At 39.2% G+C, this 23,008-nt stretch overlaps 1 protein-coding gene and 1 long non-coding RNA gene across 2 annotated transcripts; both read left to right on the forward strand.

Moving 5' to 3' along the window:
* The first annotated feature begins 386 nt into the window (after positions 1 to 386).
* Positions 387 to 22,148, forward strand: LOC136268208 (MOB-like protein phocein). Its single transcript, XM_066063487.1, has 8 exons — positions 387 to 519; positions 573 to 635; positions 17,155 to 17,255; positions 17,301 to 17,343; positions 21,452 to 21,538; positions 21,585 to 21,664; positions 21,716 to 21,827; positions 21,874 to 22,148. Exons 1-8 carry the CDS (start codon positions 472 to 474, stop codon positions 22,099 to 22,101), a joined length of 762 nt encoding a protein of 253 aa, XP_065919559.1. The 5' UTR covers positions 387 to 471; the 3' UTR covers positions 22,102 to 22,148.
* LOC136268209 (uncharacterized) lies at positions 18,473 to 21,215 on the forward strand. Its single transcript, XR_010706913.1, has 2 exons — positions 18,473 to 19,356; positions 19,407 to 21,215. It is a non-coding gene; the product is annotated as an uncharacterized lncRNA (long non-coding RNA).
* Positions 22,149 to 23,008: the final 860 nt, after the last annotated feature.

The following is a 23,008-nucleotide window of genomic DNA, read 5'->3' on the forward strand; positions in this document are numbered from 1 at the left end:
ATATTGTAGTGGTTATTTTCAGTTTTTTCTACATTGATGCTTGGGTTGACATGCTTAAGTAAACAGTTAATTTCTTAGCATGTATGCAGTTAACAAGGCTGTAGTATCTGAGAACTGTTTGTTTTTGCTTTATCAGTGCAAAGTTCCATGCTGCATTTATCTGAATCTAGCATCAATTGAAGCTAATAGAATTTAATGTTATACAGGGTTTGCACTCCCAAAACCCTTGAAACTCAACTTTATAAGCTCAATTGATACCACAGCATTTACACTGTCACGTTATAAGGGGGTTAGTTGTGGCTAAAAACTAGTTGTATATGTATCAGGCGATTCGATCTGACATGTTAAAACTTAAAAGTACCGGTAATCATGCATGTGAATATCAGAATCCCGCCGCGAGGCCATGCTAAAGAAATCGCAAAATTAAATTACGCATTTATTTTGTGCATTAACTTATTAGAGTAGTACAACATGGCAGATCCGATGGTTAGACGAAACAGACCTGGGACGAAGCGCCAGGTACAATATAATACAATGTTAACCCGTGAGTATTATTGGCGCACTTCGTGTAGGATATGTACTCCTGGCCGAATCAAGACTTTAGCGAAATGGAGAGTACTTTATCAGTACAGCAGGTATGTTATGCACCCATCAATGTAATCCCCGACCACCACTGATATGGGCTGAGGTGGGGATTTGCATCACTGAAAATTACAATTCCCCACCTACTGGGGAAGTACTGGCGATGCAAGCCTCGACTTACAAACCCCGGGAATGGTCGTGTGGCGTTGGTCTAGCGATGAGTTGCATTGGTGGGAGTGATTCTTATGAATGTAGTAGTTAGCGCCCCAGACACTCCTTCCAAATTGAAAGTTGTTTTTTTTTGCCGCCTGAGTGAATTTCTTTAGTGAAGACAAATCCCACTAGCTACATGTATGTCGGGGAAATTTAGCGATCAGTCCCCCCCACCATCCCCGACCTTTCCCCACCCTCAGCCCGTATCAGTGGTAAGCAGGCATTACATTGATAGATGCATTATAATCTTCTGCATTCACTTATACTGATTCTTGGTGAAATCTGCCCATGGTAACTCAATAAGCACCCATCAATGTCACTCCTACATTCCTTCTAACCCATTTTTCAGCCAAATGGCTGTTAGCAAAGTGGCTATCACTAGACAACCTCCATGGTATTCACTGCAGTAACAACGAGCCCAAAGTTGTAGATCTAGCTGCACAAGAGATCCACCAGAGAGTTTTTGATAAGTATTTCTACTCTGAGCCAAACTGGCTCAACCCAGACATCTACTGCTCCACCAGTAGTATACCACTGGACAATCATGTCAAGTTTTATGCATATAAACCACAAAACTGCACAAAACTGAACTAGTGCTGAGAAAATTGGAACAGCCTGTTTACACTAGACATCTAGTCAAGCTTTCTTGTATCTTGAATCATAACAATTTCCAGATTAGTGTAAATACTTACCGTATCAAACGAATTGCTCTGAAATGGACCTGCTAGGGATGTGGGTCCTAGTTCGCTCCGGCTTACCAGTATAGACAGTTGTGACCCTGCAGTTAAATTTGGCATTAGTAAGTGGAATAAAGATATCGAGAACTACAGCTAGAATGACGGCTGTAATGATGAAATGAAGCGATGGCAAAGTATTAGGTGACAATAGAGAAGGATGGCCTCAAGAACAACTAGAGGTGTACCGATAATCGGATCGGCTATAATATCGGCCACCAATATGGCAATCTTTACCAATATCAGTATCGGTACAGAACAGCAGGAGGACCGATATCGCTACCGATATTTATACAGTAGCAATAGTTTGTACATAAACGGATTGTGCATTGGTTTTCTACATTATTCATGTGGCTCTTTAGTGCCAGTGGCTTATTGTTCACTCTGGAACAAGCACTACGCTACAAGAAGTCATATAAATACACACGATTCTACTGTCTGTTGCTGGAAAGCTTATCACAGACACAGTCTTTATAAATGAAGCAGTTATAGAGTAGCTACCTTGTAATAAAAAGAAGGGTCACAAGATAACCAAGGAAACTTGCTGTCACAGTACCAGCTTTCTCACAAACCATAAGAATGCAGAAATATCCCTATAAGGCTTCATGGGAGTATACATAAAAATGTTTGTGGGTGCCTAATTGTCTGGATTGCACAATAGAAACCCAAGCTGTGTACCACCACAGGCAGAGTATAGCAATGAATACATGCACATGTTGTTGTAGGGTAGGTAAATGTACACTTTTAACTATAATGCAAATATCGGATCGACTATCGGTTATCGGCCTCTTTTGGTGGCACCAATATCGGATATCGGTACATGCCAAAAACCCATATCGGTACACCTCTAAGAACAACATATGGAACAGGTACGCGTGTGAGTGAACAGTCAACCAACTCCACGGAATTGAGAGGTTGTCGTCAAAACGTAAGACTTTGTCATGCCTACTAACCTGACAATAATAGAGAGCAGAAATCCTTTAACTCCATCAACGATCTCTACTTCGATAAAAATTATGATTGTGATATTAGGTTTTTTGCTGATTGGGTCGAGCCCGACCTTCGTAGTATAATAAATGCTGCTCAACAATTGATCTAGATCGCACTGCAGCAAACTCATCCAAAGCGATATTGTAGTATAAACAGGTTGTAAGTTACTCATTAGGTGGGTGCTGATTGGAGTAGTGGTGCTGTCTTATTGTAGCCTTGAGTATTAAATTAATTGTGGTGTCACCAATTCCCTCCTAAACAGCAGAAGTCACTACTGTGGCCCAAAGTCATTTTGCATCTTTCCCAGTGGTATAAAGGGCCTTTCATAAACCTGTTATAAATTGTGTTGCTGTGTTACCGAGATAACCAATTATGGTATGTGATATGGAATCGTGATACTAAAATGGCTTATTCTTATTAGTGCTCCTTTTCCAATTTGGTCAGTTTCAGGTGGACAAACAGAGCTATACCCCCAGATACTGTTGAACTGTATGCAGTACTGTAAAGTCATAATCAAATCAAAAAGCTGTGGTCCTTTGACACACTATATTGTACTTTACGTGGGAGGATCAAAGCGATGCTGCATATCGTATTGTCCATACAGTACTAATCAACTGCGTAACTGTACTGTACAGTTATGCAGCTAATTGGGCAAGTACAGTACAGTTATGCACTTAATTGGGCAAATACAGTACAGTTATGCGGAGAATTTATTTAAGGAATGTTACATAAACAACACTGAATCGCTAAAACCAGCCAAGCTAATCCTATGAGTTCGTTCTACAACTAGAAATAGATTATATGAACGCTTACTGATATCCTTATCACCGAAAATTGCAGCGGTTTGAGTACTAGAGAAAATCGCTCCGAGCCAGACAACCAGGAAGTACAATATAACACTTAAAGCACCGCCTATGCTTGTGTGTATGAAAAATACAGTACTCGGTGCTGTATTAGCCTCTCGACACACACCCCTCGTGCTGTATTTTCCGTACACACGCGCAGTGGTGCTTTAACTCTAACATAATGGAGAGTACCTCAGGTGCCCACTATATACCATACAGCAGGAAATTTTCAAAAGGTGAAAAAGAGTGCTTCATTGAAGTTTGAAAAAATGTTTTCAAAACAGTTCCTTTTTACCGTGCCGCACCATATAACTAGAAAGATTCACAAAATTAAGTGGAGGAAGCTAACAACAGTTGCATTGATCATGTGCAATAGAATTTGCTGCTTTGGTTGTTCAGCATAGATATTGATGAAGTTCCATCTGGCTTTGGTAGAATAGCATCTAGCTATCTCTTCCTCCTTCATAGCTTACCATGTTGTTTGGTGTTAATCCAAATAGCAGTGCTTGAAATAACGATCAGACATTTTCCGACCAAAACTGCACATTGTCTGACCATATTTGGAGTTGGTCGGACAAAATGTCCAATCAATTATTTTAAGATTGTATTGCTGTATAAATAACTTTTATTGTGATAATTTTATGCTCAGTATACCTAAACTTAACTAAGAGACGCAAAGTGCACGTTCGTACCATGGCACAGCCTATGAAGAACTCTTTTTAATGCCCATCAAGGGTTTAATTGGATCACGTGGTTCAACCGCAATGAAACGTGGCAGTACATCATCGTCGAGCGAAGACTCCCAGCCGTCGTCAAAGCGAAGAAAAGTTAAATATGACACTTTCAAGAACTGGGTTAGTTCATTAGATCGAGAGATACAAAGTATGTCATGGCTGGACTGTGACACGGAGACGGCGGCTGGGATTAAGTATGTGAAAAAGCTTAATCGAATTTGCACAAGGTACAAGGACAGAATCATTAGACGAAGGAATTTTAGCAGCAACTGGATTGAAGGGGCCGACACCGTTTGTACCACTAACATTCGTGACCATGCAAAATCTGAATAACATCTACATGCGATGAATTTAAAAAGGAAACGACTTTCACAAAGTATTGATGAAAGCCCTGCATCATATGCACCAATTGCTTGGGCATTGACAACTATTTCACCAGAAGAAATGGACAGATTAAAAGTTAAATTTGATATAGCGTACTTTATTGCTAAGGAGAACATAGCCTTTACAAAATATGGTAAGTTATGTGAACTGGAAGCAAGACACGGTGTGAAAATAGGAATGTCTTACCTTACTAATAATGCTGCGAAAGACTTTGTTCACTTCATTGCGGAACCGATGAAAAATGGTGTTGTTGCAGAAGTTGCCAAAGCAAAGTTTTTCTCTATATTTCTTGATGGTTCAACTGACAAAGGAAATGTAGACAATGAGTTGATGATGGTTTGTTGGTGTGATACAAATGGTGAAGAAGAAAAGTTGCACACAAGAATTGGATTTTTGGCCATTGACCGGCCAACTACTACAAATGCTGAGGGTCTATATAAGTCACTAATGCATGGGCTTCAGCAGCTTGGCATCAAGGAGATTAACAAAGAAGAATGTTGCCGTCTAATTGGCATTGTAACTGATGGTGCTTCAGTAAATATTGCGTCAGGAGGCCTCAAAGGTTTAGTGGAAAAACAAGTACCATGGGTATACTGGATGTGGTGTATGGCACACAGGCTGGAATTGGCTATCAAAGATGCATTGAAAGGAACAAGTTTTGATTTAGTTGATGAAATGTTACTTCGCCTATACTACATTTATGACAAGTCACCCAAAAATGCAGGGAACTAGAAGGTTTTGTCAATGATTTAAAGGATTGTTTTCAGTTTGATGACGATGGTGTGAGACCACTTAGAGCCAGTGGATCTAGGTGGGTATACCATAAGCTTAATGCCATGCGACGGGTTCTGTCAAAATATGGTGCCTACACATCTCACCTGGCTACACTATCTGAGGATTCTTCAGTGAAGTCTGTAGATTGAGAGAAATTGAAAGGATACCTGCGCAAGTGGACCAATGCTAAGTACCTTCTCAGGTGTGCCATATTTATTGATGTTCTTACGCCTTGTGCTATTCTATATAAGACCATGCAGAGTGACAGTTTAGATATACTGGGAGCTCTTACCTGTTTAATTAGAACTACAAAAGAACCAAGCTAAGTTCAAAGCCTTTAGAACAATGGAGCACTTATTCCATCACTCTTCAAAAAAATAAGTGAAGATGAAGGAGAATCAGTGTATCAGTGTCAATCATTGAAGTGCTTCTCTCAAGCAAAGCAACACTATGAAGACAATTATTCTGTCTACTGCTCAAAAGTCAACACGTGCATAAAGGTAAGAATGCAGTGGTCAGATTTACAAACCATCCTGAGATATTATTTTCGTACTTGGTACCCAAGGATGGCAAAAGTCATTAGACAAACATCGAGATGTTTTATCCACACAGCCTAGCAGCTCTTCTGCCACAATTGATGTGGACCTAGTTGTGTAGACAGTTACAGTGAGTTGGAAACTATCAATCGCCTTGTGGAACGTTTTGAGTTTCCCCTTTAGAGTGCTGGTGCTGATACAGATTTAATCAAACCAGAATTTGAATCATTGCTATCCTATGCTGGTCACTTCATTCAGTTATCAACAGTTGACTACCAATCTGTGTGGTGGCGGATTTTTCACTCTCCTAATTGTAGTGAATAGACCAATTTACTGATACTTATTCAACTTCTTTTTGCTTTGCCAGCATCCAATGGGAAGATAGAGAGTTTTTTCCCAACTAAATGTCATTAAAACAGAAAAGAGAACAGCTCTCAGCAATGACACAGAATGACTTGCTAGTTATAAAAACAAGCAAGTGTGAAGTGAAAGATTTTTCTCCTGAATCATCAATTAGACTTTGGTGGGAAGCGAAAACAAGAATACCAAACCAGCGTAACAGAAAACTGTATGCTGCTCGCAAGAAGTCAACTGTTAGTAGTAGTACTAGTACATCTAGTAGTAATTCCACAGTTAGCCTGTTAGACTCTGAGAGTACTGATAATGATGAGGAAGAGGAAGCCAAAGATGAAGCCATTTGCTTGATGATTGGGATCGATGGGTGACAATGAATGATGAAGATCATCTCGATTAGTTGACTATTTCTTGGTCTGACTATATATTTCACACCATACAATATACAAACAAATTATTCATGTAATTATTATTGAGTAAATTATTATTAACAGGAATGTACATGTGTTCATTAAAATGTTCAAATATCTTATGTTAGCTAACATAGCTGACATTCATGTAGATATGGCATCAATCCTTCACTGTAAATTAATAGTTTTGTAACATCAAGATGTCCAAATAGAGCTGCCACCCTAGCCTAATCCAACAGTTAAAACCACTCTCAGATTCAATTTCAAATGATCTAATTTTCAAAATTTTCCTAAGGGGGCATGCCCCCAGACCCCTCTAGGTTGACATGCTTCGCATGCTAGTGTGCGAAATGCACACTAAGGTACGACTTGACAGTTGACACTTCTTGCATCATATCTGTAGAATGAAATTGCTGTCAGAAAAAATACACACATGTCTGACCAAAGTCAAGTTTGGTCTGACCTTATGTCTTAGCATATATTTCTTCTTATTTCAAGCACTGAAATAGCCTGCGGATTAAACCACAACTAGTTGGGCGTTTTAGGTATTTGCTATCATTTCACTCATGCAAGGTTAATGATTTTTCTTGAACTCTTAGGCTTCAATTCAAAACTTGTAGTACCACTCGTGGGATAGCTTGAATCATGTTTGCCTTCCAGTGGTCCTAACTATACTGAGACAATAACTACACTGAGGCTATAGTGAGACTACTGAGACAATAACTACACTGAGGTCTATAGTGAGGCTACTGAGGCTATAGCTACACTGAGGTCTATAGTGAGGCTACTGAGGCTATAGCTACACTGAGGCCTATACTGAGGCCTATAGTGAGACTACTGAGGCTATAGTGAGACTACTGAGACAATAACTACACTGAGGTCTATAGTGAGGCTACTGAGGCTATAGCTACACTGAGACAATAACTACACTGAGGTCTATAGTGAGGCTACTGAGGCTATAGCTACACTGAGGCCTATAGTGAGACTACTGAGGCTATAGTGAGACTACTGAGACAATAACTACACTGAGGTCTATAGTGAGGCTACTGAGGCTATAGCTACACTGAGACAATAACTACACTGAAGCCTATAGTGAGGCTACTGAGGCTATAGCTACACTGAGGCCTATAGTGAGACTACTGAGGCTATAGCTACACTGAGGTCTATAGTGAGGCTACTGAGGCTATAGCTACACTGAGGCCTATAGTGAGACTACTGAGGCTATAGCTACACTGAGGCCTATATAGATTGAGGCTACTGAGGCTATAGCTACACTGAGGCCTATACTGAGGCTACTGAGGATATAGCTACACTGAACAATTGAGAAACAACGGTGCAGGCCTCATACACTACCAGGAATAGCCTATCCCTTCGAGTTGGAAAGGGGGCATATCCCTTACTTACGCAAACGAAAATGAAGAGCAGTTTTGAGGCTTTGTCGAGAGAATTTGTGGGAAAAAAACACTATAGTCAAACTATACAACAGTAGTTTAGAAGATACTTCTATACGTAATATGTTGTTAAAAGTGGTTTGTTTAGGAAGCGCTTCCTTAGCAGTGCATAGCAACGTAATTGAAGAATTACAAAAAATTTATGAATTACTAAATCCGAGAATTACAATAAATTATGGATTATTGCACAACATAATAAAAATAGTAATACATAGTTTGTTAATTCCAGATGAGTTAGCTAGCTGCATGGCGCCTGGTTTTTAGAAGTAGCACAACATCAACTTGTTTCAAAAGTTTTCCGCTGTGTGGTGCTACTGTATACGTGGTACATTTGGCACTGTGAATCAGTTCAAATTCTTCTAGGACCTTTGCTGCTGCCCCTATTTCTTTTGGTTCAATGTTGGTTCACTCGAAATATTTCTACAGCGCCATGTGCGTTCACCACAAAGTAATTATGGTTGCATACAATTACTGGACTGGACTGGTGGACTCAGGTGTTTTCCCTTTCTTAAACCAAATATTTGGCAACTGGTTGTGTAAGTATGCTAGTCTCATGTAGTTAGACCAGACTTGTCAACATGTCATCAGGCCAGACTTGTCAACATTGCCCAGCTTCAGCTATGTACAGAGGTTCTAATAGTCAACAAATCTAAAACAGAAGTCATATGCGGTAAGTATAGTTTAAAGTTCAAAATGAATCAATTTGATTGGTTGAAATCTTGTGCACGTGATTTCGCTTGTTATTGCTGTTGTGCAAAAACTGTAGAACCTTTGTATCAGCAGTGGAATAGCAAGACAAGTTAACCAGTAATTATTGAGATTATCATCGAAAATCCCAGTTTGGCAGTGATTTTAATTTGACGTATCATACTACGATTTGCCAAACCTCCAAATGTACCATGTGTATTTTGCTCCTTAAATATTCAACTCTATAAATTAACACACAGCATGCTATTAATTACTGTTTCTTGCCTTGTTTTGTAGCATTAAATTAAACGTATTTCATAATTCATCAGTTGCATTGTTATGGAAGTGCAGCTCGAGCAAATCACTTTAAACCACAAATTACACACAGTATTTTCCCAACTGTTTTATGATTGTCCATGGTGCTTTTGTATGCAAATTCTCTGCGCGAAGGTTCTCCTCATGATTGCTCTTAATTTTTGTTTGCATACAAAGAGGACATACCCCTTAAAGATATCCCTTTCCTCTGTTACGTTATTTTTCAGTTATTAAATGTTACATCACATGGGCTAACCCCTACTGACCTGTTTCACCTGGTGAAAGTGATTGGCAACATCCTTTAAGTAAACATGGTAAACACAGAAAGCTAACCTTTAGTATAGGATATAAACAGCCTTAATACATTATCAGGGACGAGAGGTTTCCATAACAGCTAAGTGACTGATATTGTCTGACTGCTGCTTTATTAAAGTATCTTTTTGCCAAATTCATAATTCAGAACAATGCTATAAGTATTGCTATCATGTGAGAAACTATTATTTAGAGTTTAAAATATGTCCTGTTCCATGATTAACTCCAGATTCTGGAACCTGAAGTTTCAGTTTCTTAATGTTTCAAGTAGTGTGTAAAACCAAAAGGGGTTTCCTGAAACCCTCCTGGTTACACCCCTGATTATAAGAAGTTGTATTTTCTATAGCTCAAAGCCTATTTGCTTACGTACATGGTGGGTGCTGGACAAGCATACTAACACACATGCAGACACATGAAAATTATAGGGTTTCAGCAATAAAAAAATAGTGAAACAAAAGATGGGTGGTAGTTATGAGGGAAAATCCCTACTTTGGCATTGAAAAGATGGTGCCAATTTAGGGATTTTCCTGCATTGCTACAATGCCAAGTAGGGATTTTTCCCTACCATCATCTCTTGTTTCACTCCTTTTATTATTAAGTACGGTAGTACTTAATGGTAGGGATCGTCAAGGTTCACGATTTCCCGCCAAAAAATTACGCACCAAAAGCAGACTTGCAAAACCATCTCGGCGATTCAGCAGTATTGTATTACAAAAGTGAAGCACGATTTCGCCTTCAAAACGACACGAAATGCATCCTATGAGTTTCCACGAATTTTTTAAAAAATTCTATCTGATCGAATTTTCTAGTGACTGACTCCCTAACTGATGCCTTTAGCCAGGCCTAGCGGGAAGATGGCAACAGCTACAGTCCTACTTCTTGCATGAAAACGGCTCGCTTTGCCTATAGATTAAACCTTTCCTACACTGATAGAAATACAATCCTTGAGCTAGGGTCTTACCTTTCATCGTTCTTTAATGTCGCCATCGTCCTGGATTCACTACAGGTAGTGTTAATAACTCCACAAATGGCTTCAATGTACGGCGCCGTCCGTTTCAATAAGAGTGCTCGCTAAATAGAGTAATCATAATCTTCGCGGTAAAATATTCGAATACACGTGGTTGAAAGTTCGAAGTTGATTTTGAGCAGGAAGAGCGAGCTGTTAACAATCGGGAAGCTTTGTACGTGTAAGTGAATATATTTAGCGACTTATATCTTTTGTTTCTGGCAAAGTTAACCGGCAAAATTAATATTGCTTGCGTTTGTAAACGCATTTCTTTGCTGTAAACAACGTATCTACCTCAAGTATTTGAGCGATATTAGAAATAATTCGTAGCAAAATAGCATTAGCTTAAGGGTATTGTGGCTATTATTGATTTGTGTGTTTTATCTGAGGCAATATTGGGTGCGGCAATGCCTTCGAAGGAAGCGGCACGGAAGAGTAGAAAGAAGGAGAATAACAGGGCGTACTGTGAAACTCATACAGAGTCTATACTCTCAGAGAGAAAGGACAAGTACAGCAGTGAATGCCGATCACAGCGTCATGCTAATGAGTACTACAAAAATGTAACAGCGTCGCGTGAGAAATCAGCTGAAGCCACCAAAACATCATTTAACAAAGATTTGGCAAAGTCTCGCATTGAGTCAGCGGAAAGGCAAAGGGAATACTACCATCAAGACTTGGAAAAGTAACTTTAGTGTCCTGTGTAATAAAAACTGCATGCACATAAAAGATAAGATTCATGCAATGTTTGTAAAAAGTACACAAACAAGTGGAACAAAAAATTAGGAATTTTCAATATGAGTAGGGATCAAAGTAATAAAAAGTACTGAAACAAGAAAGATTATCTACCACCTGAAGTCATGCTAGTACACACGTAATCCCTACCTACTTCAGTGCCATTATATCTTAAATCTTGGCAACTGAAGTAGCGATTACATGTGTACTAGCATGACTTCAGGTGGTAGATAATCTCTCTTGTTTCAGTACTTTTTATTACTTTGATCCCTACTCATATTGAAAATTCCTAATTTTTTGTTCCACTTGTTACTAGAGCCCTGCTCATTTTTTAATTAATGCACTAGTTTATTAACTTTGTGAAAAGATAAACACTAGATTGATAAAATGAGGCGATAATTCTTAATCACATGATTCAACCATGTGCAGCAATTGGAATAATGTGAAAATAGGATATTAAGATATTACACACCTTATTAAAGAGTTGATACAAAGAAATCAAAACATGCCATACAAAAATCAGGTAGTTAGTAACCATAGTAACCCACTCTCGACCACTTCTGGTATTACCTAACAACAGGTTAATTGTCTGCTGGGACCTTGACAATTCTCTCATTGTCATCATTTGAGGGAGAATAATGAAGGTGTCTCTAGGAAAGTGGCTCCACAACTGTTGTGTTCTCCTGGAGAAAGGAACGAATCCAGTTGATGTGAAACATTGGATTCCCATATCAGTGCAACACTGCTTAACTCTACAGTAAAAGCCATTTATTCCAGCTGCAAATTAAGCAATATTGCTAAGCAACGAACAGCACAGCAAATGCACCAGAACATTTTTATTTTTACCAGTGTTCTTCGGCTTGTAGCTCACTCTTGCCTCACACATTCTTGGAGATAACAACCTGTGGTTATAGAGAAAATATTTTAGTGTGACATCAAATGGATACCCTCTATATAGCCGACAAATTCTGCTGCCTCCGGCACATTCTAGTTTGGGGTAAAGTTGATGGTGGGTTGTATCCAAAGAGCACCTCATGAGGTGACAAGCCTGTGAAGGAGTGCTTTGTTATTCGATATGCAAACAATAGCAGTTGGAAATTCCTTTGTGTACAGGAGTGCAGCAAGCTCAATAAAGTTCTATTCATTCTCACTACACCAGTCAATCTCCCTGCAGGTGTTTGCAATGTGCCCTTGCCTTTCACAAACATATCAATAAGTAGGCCCCTTCTGGTGAGTGTTGAGAGCTAGTAATTGCTCAGATAGGCTCTGTAAGGTTGTCTTCATACAGTCCAGACAAGTGGATTCTGTAACATGGTGGATTTGCTTAGCTACACTTGTAGCATCTGCCCTGCTGTAGGTTAGGCAGAGCTCTCTTCCCTTTGCAATAGTCTCTACAAAAGAACCTTTTCAGAGGAGCTTCAGCTGCAACACGGCTCTTTCTGGAAGAGAATGGAAACACAGCTCAGAGTCTCTCACAGCTGCAGGAAGTCCTGGGGAAGCAAGTGATTTCTCAACATCACAAGCCAATTCATCTACACTCTCTCCATCCTCTCAAAATTTTCTCTGAGATAGTTGCTCACAGCTGTCAAACGATCTTCTTCCATGTCTGGGCTCAGGTGCTCATACAAGTTGTTTCTCCCAGCGAATCAAATATCACCCAGGCACATCCCTTTAATAGGGTGGGGAGGCGTAACGACATCTTTGCTGCTTCCCAACCATTAGCAGTCCCGCATACTTCAAATCTCTTGAGAACCTAGACCACAAGTTTCGTCCTACAGGTGTTCTGGTAATGCTAGTCATCTGCCAATTGCCATAGCTACTTTCTCCTGGGTTTCAGCACCAGTGTGAAAAGATCAGCACTAGAATTGATAACACAAGGTAATAATTGGGGCAAGCCTTAACAAGCCCCACCGTATGAGGATAGCTGTGATGGTTTCATGTTGTTTGCTTGTATGTTCATTTCCCTTATAAGGGATAAAAACTAGTACACCAAACATTACAACTGATACCTCACCATTAATTTAGTGCTAATCTCTAGCACTTATACCTATGTATGCACTGGTACATGTAACACTTGCCTGTCAACCTTGATTCTGTGGCTGACTGGTATATAACATTATACAGTATACTATGTTCCTATGTATTGATGTAAATTTGATATGCTCAACAAAATATTATTGTCCCTCACATAATAATTTTGTGCCAAGCTCTGCAGTTGAGATTATGTACAGATAAGTCATTACTATCCTTGCAAGCAAATGTGCTATAAAACTACCTGTAGATTGTAGGCTTGCCCCATCAATGCTTCTTAATTATGTGTGCACAATAATCCAAAAATAATATTATTACAACTTTAGAATATACCATATAGAGGGAATCTTTGGCGGGAGAAAGCTTTGGCGATTCGCTACAAATTCGCCATAGTTTAACTCGCCAATTACTCGTAGTGCCTGAGATTAGCCATAGATTGATCTTGAATTCGCCAAAGTTTATTTTGCTAAAGTTTCCCTCTATACGGTAGATTGTGACTGCTGTATTAGAGTATTTCAATGTTGCTACACAGTAGAGGGTGTGGTACAATACCTTGTTTCTACTGAGCTAGATTGTTGAGGGGTGTGGCCTCAGCACTGATTACTAGAGGGTTCTGATCATTTAAGGGGTGTGGCTCATTGCAATCATTTAAAAGTTACCTGGGATACTCTAGTCCATTAACTGCCTCAAAAAATTTGTGGAGTCTAATTACATTAATGTCAATAACACCTTGGTATGGTTTCATGGCATGAATTCCATTTTCTTGAAGATAAAAGGAATGGCAAAGTAAAAAGTAGTCTCGTGTCCAGCTGGGCTCGCTCTAATGCGCAAACACCGCCTGATGACAATGCTCGAGTTTCTTGGGCCCAGAAGTGCAATCCAGCCAAAATATTGGGTGGCCAATGAGAATCGATGAGTTGCACAATTGCATGAATGTATTGGAAGTAGACAAAAAAGCAGACAATTTAAAGCCATTTACCAGAAGTTAATCACTTAGGTTGTTCAAGATGTTTGTTGTCAAGTTGTGTTTTTCGATCTCACCTTATGAATCGTGACTTGACATTTCACCAGAAATGGAATGCTATCCTCTACTAATACAATAAATGAAGAGATCGCATCTAGTAAATGCTGAATTTTACCCATTTTTGAATGGTTTTTCACTGTTTTCAAATGATTATGCAACTCCTCGATTCTGATTGGCCAACCAATATTTGGATTGCACTTCCAGGCCCAAGGAACTCGAGCATTGTTACCAGACGGTGTTTGCGCATTAGCGCGAGCCCGGCTGGGCACAAGACTAAGTGAGAAGGTAGACCTTTGTCAGAACCAAAAATGGCACATCCCACTTGTGAGGTATTGTGGCATAAAATGGTAGCTATGTGTAAGTGATAATTGGGGCGAGCCTGAGCGAGCCCCACAAATGGCAGTAGTCATTTGTACGTCTGACCATTCCCGAGAGTTTACGTAACAAACACGGACAGCCCCACACTGGTAGTGCTCAACTGTACGTATGACCATACGTCTGATCATTCCGGAGAGTTTATGTAACGAACACGGACAGCCCCACACTGGTAGTGCTCAACTGTACATACGACCGTACATCTGACCATTCCCGAGAGTTTACATAACGAACACGGAAAAAAGCCCCACATGGCTTAGAATTTGTAGCTTGTCACTTGTCTCACAATTTATTCTCATATACATTGACATGGACAAAGAAGACCGTCTTGGAAGAAGGCTGGGAGAGAACGAGACAGGGCGAGGAGGGAACACTGGCTGGTGAATGCCCGGGTGAATGGTACGTGCGTCACGTTGACGAAAACTTCTTGTATGAAGAAGGCCATATTTATGCCACTTGGCTTAGAATTTGTCACGTGGGTTACAACTTCTTATCTACGTAGACATGGACAAAGAAGACCGTCTTAGAATAAGGCAGGGAGAGAATGAGACAGGGCAAGGACGGCAGCAGAAATGCCAGATAAAGCAGAAGCAAGTAGACACCTGATAGATGCCATGCACACTCGCAGAAGAGAGCATGGAGTTGGCCAATGAAACTGCAGAAGACAGGAAGATAAGTCCTAGCTGACTATGCTTATGTAGCTATATACTGGCAGGCCACTGATGAGCCTCCCAACTTGAACTTTTTTCACCTTCCTCCAGCTACCTCTAGAGTAGCCTGAGCATTTCTGTATGTATAGCTACAAACACACACACATTAAACGCTATTCATGGAAATACAGTTGATGCCACATCACTTTTTACACAACTCAGGCTCATCCCATCATGCTTTTAGCATCTGTCTAGTATTATAAACAGTACCATCTGTATGTGAGGCCAATGCTTTGTTTGGTCTCTAGCTGTCAGGCAGTGAGGCAAACAGACCAAAATATGGTTTTGATGATTTTTTTCTTTTAAATTCTATAGCCACCTGTGTTTTCTTTTTCTTTTTTTTTATTGCTGTATTTAAATGGAATAAGACTATTCTGTAAAGATGATTTTCATCACGTATGATATGAATACCCACTAAATATGTGTAAGCTTCCAATAGCCTCTACCCACTCTTCAAGTGGGAAAACAAATTGGAGATGTTAGCAGGTGTATCCATTCACTGTACTGGACTTACTGGACTGAAGTTTGTTTTTTTTTGGTCTTCTAGCCAGAGTTAACCACAATAGTGTTTAAGAAATCAACACCATTCACCACAAGACATAAAATTTGCACATTATTCACAAAAAACTGTACTAAATAGTTTGTTATCAACAATAATTTACCTGCTGCTAGCAACAATACAAACACTGCAGTGGCAGATCTAGGATTTTTAAAAGGGGGTTTCTGAAAGTTGGTATAGCTGAATAAGGGATCCGATGATATTTCTCCAGAAATTTTTGAGATTTTAGAAGCTCTGAGATCGGATTTTAGGCTACTTTTAGTTAGCTATTACAATAGATCTAATGCTTTAAACTGCAAATACTATAGCAAAGATGGGAACTGTAGCTTTGATTGTTCTATTAGAGTAGTTACTTGACTGCTCTATTAGAGTATCTCGATCGTTTTTAACACAGTGGCAGATGAAAAGTGAAGTGTTGCTGAGGGTTTCATAGCTATAAATGGTGTCAGTAAAGTGCAACTGCATGCATGCTACTGCATGAAATACAATAGTATAATATTATAGCTGTTTGATATGACAAATTGTCAGTACAACAATGTTTATGTATTTAGACTGCCACTGAGCTAAATTTAAAAGGGGGTTTCTGTCGAAACCCCAGAAACCCTTCTAGATCTGCCACTGCACTGTGCACACTGTTAACACTGGTAATACATCTGTATGTATTCCCTAGTCTTCTTTTGCACACATTGATATAAGTTTTATACCTTGGATGCATTTACGTTAACTAATGGTATAGCATCACCTATAGTCTTTCAGTAGTTTAAGCTTGTTTACTCTAGCTTTTCCAGCTCTTTGCATTATATTGCTTGTAAATAGCAACGAGTGCAGAGTTGCAGTTAATCAAGAGAAACGCTTTCCAATGCACACACTTTCAAACAGGAAGGTGTTAAGGCCGCACATATTTGGAAAAGCTACGTTAGGTGTAACAAGAGTTAATTATGCAGTCATGCCATTAAAAGAGACCACTAAAACTAAGTTATAGTTAGCAAGGCAAGACACGTAGAGCCCTCTCCATGTAGTATACTAATCATTTTATTGGTTGGGAAGGCTGTTTGAGCAAACTTTATATGAGTCCAGTCCAGTAGTCCAGTCCAGTGAATGGATACACCCGATGTTAGCTAACAAACTTTTTTGACAGAGGTGACAAATAGCACTCCCATATTGGACTGGTCTCCCGTTATCACCTTTCCAGTAGTCCCATACTAACTACCTCCACTTTTGTTAACAAGTTCTGCCATAATACTATCAGAATAATATGAAATAATTAACTGTATTCTGTCAGTAATGTGATATTAATGAATGTTAAATGTTTAAATTTTTGGTTTAAAATATATGATCAATTAAATATTGGTATATTGCCCACCCCCACCCTTATTATTGCCCACCCTTATTGTAGTACATACAACAACAAATCAGGACTGACTATAAAGACATAGAAGCCATATTGGAATCACCACCTGGACAAGATGAGGGTGCATGGAAATATGAGCACCTGAGGTCAGTGTTGTCATAGCAACTAGTGTTGTTCATGTATTTATATAGGCAATTTTGTAATGAGATGAATGGACTGGCAGTAAGACTACAGGTCGGTGTGGGTGTGGTGTAGGTGTTTGCATGTGTGTGTGTGTGTGTGTGCGTGGGCAGATCAAAGGAATTTTGGGTATGCATATCTGATATTACCCTGTGGTCAGGGCATTATCTGTATAATGTCCTGTGGTTAGGGCATTGTTTTTATAATGCCCTCGAGCTACATAACAATATCACCCGGTCTGTTTTATAAAAGCTCAGGCTGAAATCGATTATGGAAATAAATTAAGGGTGCTAGCGGTTTTTGAAGCCATTCAAGGGACAACCCACATAACCACATGCCACTATTGCATCATAATTGGCAATATTATGCATATTCAAAGTATCTGTGTTAGGTAGTTGTGTTTTGTGCCAAAGAAATTGGCCAAGAAACAGCCTGTTTCATTTGAAAACCATCACGAAAATGATCATCTGAGTGACAATAGAGTGAATTATCCTGAAAGTAAGTGCTAGTTGTGAAGATACATGTGAACACAAGCTGATTTGTGGCCAACACACATTCTTCCTGTGTTTTCTGGGGTGATAGTGTATGCTGGTAAGTTATATTTGTATTGCACACCTGTTCTCAGGTAGTGATGATGTTCCAGCTGGACTTATCACACATAACAGGACACTGACTGTGCATTACGAGGCGTTACCTATCGAAGAGCAGGCTTGGCGACTCCACAAGCAACAGGAAGGTGTCCCAGTGTGTACAGAAAAGGAACAAGAGCTTTTCTTTTATTTATAACTTGTTATTTGATAAAGTTAGCATTTGTGGTTTATTGGAATTTGTTCTAACACAGATACTGTAAATACAAAGGATTGGCAATGCACATAACAACCGTCGACAATCCTTGTTATGGTCACGTGAGTTGTTATGTAAGTGAGCACGTCTATTGTCATAGATACGGCTGAGACGACAGCCGTTCCCAGTGCTGTTATTCGTTATCTACGAGAGGGGAACTACTCTTGCAAAAGATTTTTGTAGTGAGTTATGACCACAGGTCCATTTTGTCATCGCCAATGGATTTATACGAGAGATCCGGTAACTCGGCTGCAGCTGAGCGTGACGGTGGAATTAACACTGTAATCCGAGCTGAAATCTCACCTGAAAGGTCCACGAATGGATTATACCGTTGGTATGTGATATCAATAGATGATGTACTACTAATAAACCATGATAGTGCACCGGCAATTGTATGGAGTAAAATGAATTGAGGTAAAATCGATCAATCTGCCTCTGTATCACTTGTAATATTGCATACTCCAAGTTTTGGCAAACTTCTACTCCCTGCAGTCTATTTCCTATTGAGTAGTTTCACTATCAGATGAGTATATGAAATTGTCATGCCTCTACTTGTGAAAGATTCCATGGTTTTTCCCATTTTCATGAGTACTGCACCTACGAAATCTCTAGTGCCATGAAATTCTGATATGCATATGCATTTCATGGCCTATGAAAAATCATGAAATGACTTTCATGTTACATTCACGATTTAACTTCGATGGCTGTCATAAGCATTTCATGGTGTAATGCTCTGGTATAGTGCGTTAACTACAGTATGTGTCTGCATTGGTTAAGAGGTCAGCAACCAAGTAATTCAGTAGCACCAAATCTGGAGTGAAAGATTTCAGATTTCAAGAATTGATGTACGAGATTTAGAGTTTGTTGCTGGCCCCTCGGCACTGAGTAGTTGCAACTGATCACACAAGCTGTGATAGATGCGATTGTTATTAAAATGCTGTGTCAATTTCATTACCCTCCCGAACTAGTGATTTTTATGTGACCATGACATCAATTCTAAGAGAGAATTCAACAAAACCATCTATGACATGTCTACATTTCATGTCTGTTCCTTAAGAGTACGTGGCTATATTGATCTGAATAATATGTCAGGTTTCGTAACAGAGTAACAGCATCTTAAACAGCAATTTATATTATTGTTACAACAATAACCACTTGTTTGTCACTTTTCTAGCGTTTCTTACAGTCTACAAAAGGGTGGAAACATGCTATCAACAATAGTTGGTATGTGGTTGTGCTATTCAGTATACTGTGCTTATTTTGTACTGATACAGAGTCTGAACTGCAGTGGAAAATACTGAACATGATGTGCCAAGATAGTATCAGGCAAACTCATTTCGGTTCATGGCTACTAAATAACAGTTATTGTATTTGTCTATAATGTATGGTGTGCGTATACGTTTTGTTCATGATTGATACTGGCGACTCCAGGTTTAGATACTACCTTCAGTGTGACATGGGTACATCAATTCGATATCCAGTGGACCAATTGTTTTGTTATATCCATGTAGGCTCATGATTCACTACTGTATACACCAATATAAACTACGTTGATGTCTTACATATAGTGTGTGCTTCACTACTAGCAGCTTCATTTTGTTTCCACTACTGTCTCTCTTACTGCGTCTAGATAAAATGACCATCTCAACCAAGTGGTGGATAGCTATACACCAGTGACTGTGACTTCAGGGCAATACATTGAGCTGCTGGATCACATGTATTGATGGCTAATGCCACATCTGAATTTGAGCTCATGCATGTTTGCATTGCATTACCATAACATTAAGCTCTCTTATGCTGTATAGTAGCTTGCTGTTTCTTCTCCCACTACTACGACAAAACTCCACAAATCAACATGACAAAATGACTTCAAAATGAGCTTCAAATCACAACTTGGGAAGTAATTTTAGTCTCTATAAAACAAAGCACTGCACTTTACTAATGGTTTCAAGTATTCTCTTATAAATTGTGTTCAACAAAGCATTTTTGTTTCTTTGTAAAAACTCCACAAGTGTGAATAGCCATGAGTTTCAGAACTTCTTTACGCTAGGTTGAGGTTTTAGGGTGTGTTACGCTATTTTCCTTTATCAGTTACTCATCTAGTAGTGCTGGGCTCTTTTGAAGAAGGTTGTACATCAATAAAGAGAACTACCCGTGCTATGGAAGAAGAAACAAAGAAGTTTGTGCGTCTAGTAACCGGGTAGAGGGCCCGTAAAGACCATAACGAGGATTGGATATGATGTCACTATTGTTTTGATCGCACGTTGCCAATCCTTTGTAAGTATAGTATCTGTGGTTATAATAACTGGTCGGCCTGCGCATGTTCTATACTGCATTGTAAAAGGCAATATTCTGGAATACACAATAGTCGGATCTCTACCAAACTTTTGGTGGACCATCAGTGATAAATTTGCAAACTTTTAGCACATGGAATTATAATTGCTGTGATCTAGCATGAAGTTACAAGGCCTGGAAGTCGAAGTTTGCTCGCGGGCACTCGCTCTTTGTTTTATAACTCAAGAAAGAAGAAGTGCAAAGACAAATCCATGTGCTAAGTTTCCACAAGTTTGTTGAAGAATCTTTACAGCGAATTTGATGCCTGTGCAAGCTGCCAGTATCTCGGAATAAGAAAAATGTATGGATTAACTTTGAGGGACTATACAAGGTACAATCTTATACTTTGGTCTCTGTATAGTAGAAAGTTAAGTCAATCTTTGAAGCAGTAGTTTAGATTCCTGTAGCTTCCTTTTTGCCTGTATCAAAGGTAAAAACAGCAGCATTTGTGTGGCTTCAAAAGGCGCTAGCACTCTTCGTGCTCACATGACTATTACCACGAGCTGGAGTTTGGCTACAAGAAGCACTCAGGTGGAGGTGTTTCAGTATCCTTGCCATTCTACAAGTTGGGAAAAGATGAGAACTAGTCTTATTGCGCATACAGTGTTTAGGCACATTTTCGAATATGGACGATACCCACATTACAGACAACACGAGTTAACCATGCTACAACAAAAGCTTACCCCTTTAGTATATATTGTAATTAGTCTTTAAACTTGATAAAATTAATATAACAAACATATCTGTAACATTACCTGCTGTCAGACTAATACAGTATATAAAATGAACCCAGTGGTTACACTCGTATTGTACAGTATATACCAGTGGTTGCACTCGTATTGGTGTGGGTGGTATGTACAGTATATACCCGGGTTACACTCATATTGGTGTGGGTGGTTAGAAGTGTTACATAATAGTCATAACATGGACACGCCTATATAAGTATGTGTGTAATGCATTCAATCATCACCATGGGTGTATACAGGTGGAGTGTGACCCGAAGGTTTGTGTTCAAATGACAGCAACAGAGCAGTGGATCTTCCTTTGTGCTGCTCACAAGAATCCTAAAGAGGTACACTTCATCATCCATCTTGTGACATAATTATGATATATCATAGTGTTCAGCCATAGACTATACACTACACACACTTCATGGAGCAGCTTCACTACTGAACAGTAATAAACACTTTCCTAGCAGGTGTGGATTACATGATGTGACAGATTACATCATGTACATGTAATGTCTTAGGCTGTGTATTAAGGAGAGCTCCTTGTCCAAACTCAGTTCAGTTGCTAGGAGGATTTACCGGATATTTTCTCATGCCTACTTTCATCACCGAAGACTTTATGAGGAATTTGAGGTAAGTTATAATCTGTGTGTTATGAGTCATGTGATGCATGGTGTAGGAGGAAACGTATTTGTGCCGACGTTTCACAGCTTACGTCACCGAGTATAAATTGATGTCACCAGAGAACCTTAATGTTCCGATCAGTGGTATGGGTAATGATGATCTCATTGAGGATGATGTCATTGATGATGATGATGATGATGATGATGATGTCAATGATAATGAGCTTGATGAAGAGTCATTGATCATGATAGCTGAAGACCCTGACAATGAGAGTACTGTCTAATGACAACTATTCTCTTGTATTATAAATATTATCATGGTCACTGAGAATAGATTTATCAAAAGTGTATTGTCAGCACTTCAAGCTATCCTCATGCAGTGCTAGTATTGCTTATCTTGAGGGTAGCTGCCTCAAACTGATTGACAGTAACCAGCTATCTCCTGTAATTTGTCAAAGACATGTTACACCAAAAAGTTTAGCTGGCAAGATGCATATGTGATCATAGTAATAGAACAAGATCCAATACAAGCACTAAAAGAATTCCCCATGATAAAGAAGCTTGTTGAATCCACACCTCCTAATCAGGACTGACCAGTAAACGTTGGCCCTTAAAACTGCCAGTTGTCAAAAGCCCCAGATATCAATAGTATATGGGGGTGGGGCTTGGCAGTACAGTGCTTAGTGTATGAATCATAATAGTATTTCTATCATTCCTTACCGAGGGGGGGGTTCCAGTGGTTTCGGAAAGTTTAAAATGTGTCCTGTTCCATTGCAGATTCCACGAACCTGAACTTTCAATTTCTAGCAGTGTGTAAAATCCAATTGTTTCCATCTTAGTTATTATTTTCTTACATGATGGCAACACTTATAGCATTGTTCTGAATTATGTGTTAGGTGAAAGGATCGAGATACTTCAAAAAAAGCAGTCAGGCAATCTAAGCCTCTAATATAACAGTCACTTAGCTGTAGTGGAAACTTCTTTTCAAAATTGCTGCGTACATCTATTTTTTACTATAGCTATAGACTTCAAGTGCAAAGTGTATGTTTAGTCCATCCCTTTGCAAGGGTCTGGTCACTCTAGCATTCAAAATTAATTTTATTACTATATTTTAAATGTACAAAATTCAATCAGTGTGTATAATCATACATACAATTTAAATGATCCTTAAATTTGTAACATGTTTCAGAA

The sequence above is a fragment of the Dysidea avara genome, chromosome 10 (assembly GCF_963678975.1).
Source record: "Dysidea avara chromosome 10, odDysAvar1.4, whole genome shotgun sequence".
In the NCBI taxonomy this organism is placed as follows: Eukaryota; Metazoa; Porifera; class Demospongiae; order Dictyoceratida; family Dysideidae; genus Dysidea; species Dysidea avara.

Coding starts and splice junctions, on each gene's coding strand:
- LOC136268208 (XM_066063487.1), top strand. CDS start 472: ATGGCAGATCCGATGGTTAGACGAAACAGACCTGGGACGAAGCGCCAG. Junction 636..17,154: donor GTACTTTATCAGTACAGCAG/GTATGTTATGCA, acceptor CCCTTATTGTAG/TACATACAACAACAAATCAG. Junction 21,828..21,873: donor GACTTTATGAGGAATTTGAG/GTAAGTTATAAT, acceptor TGCATGGTGTAG/GAGGAAACGTATTTGTGCCG.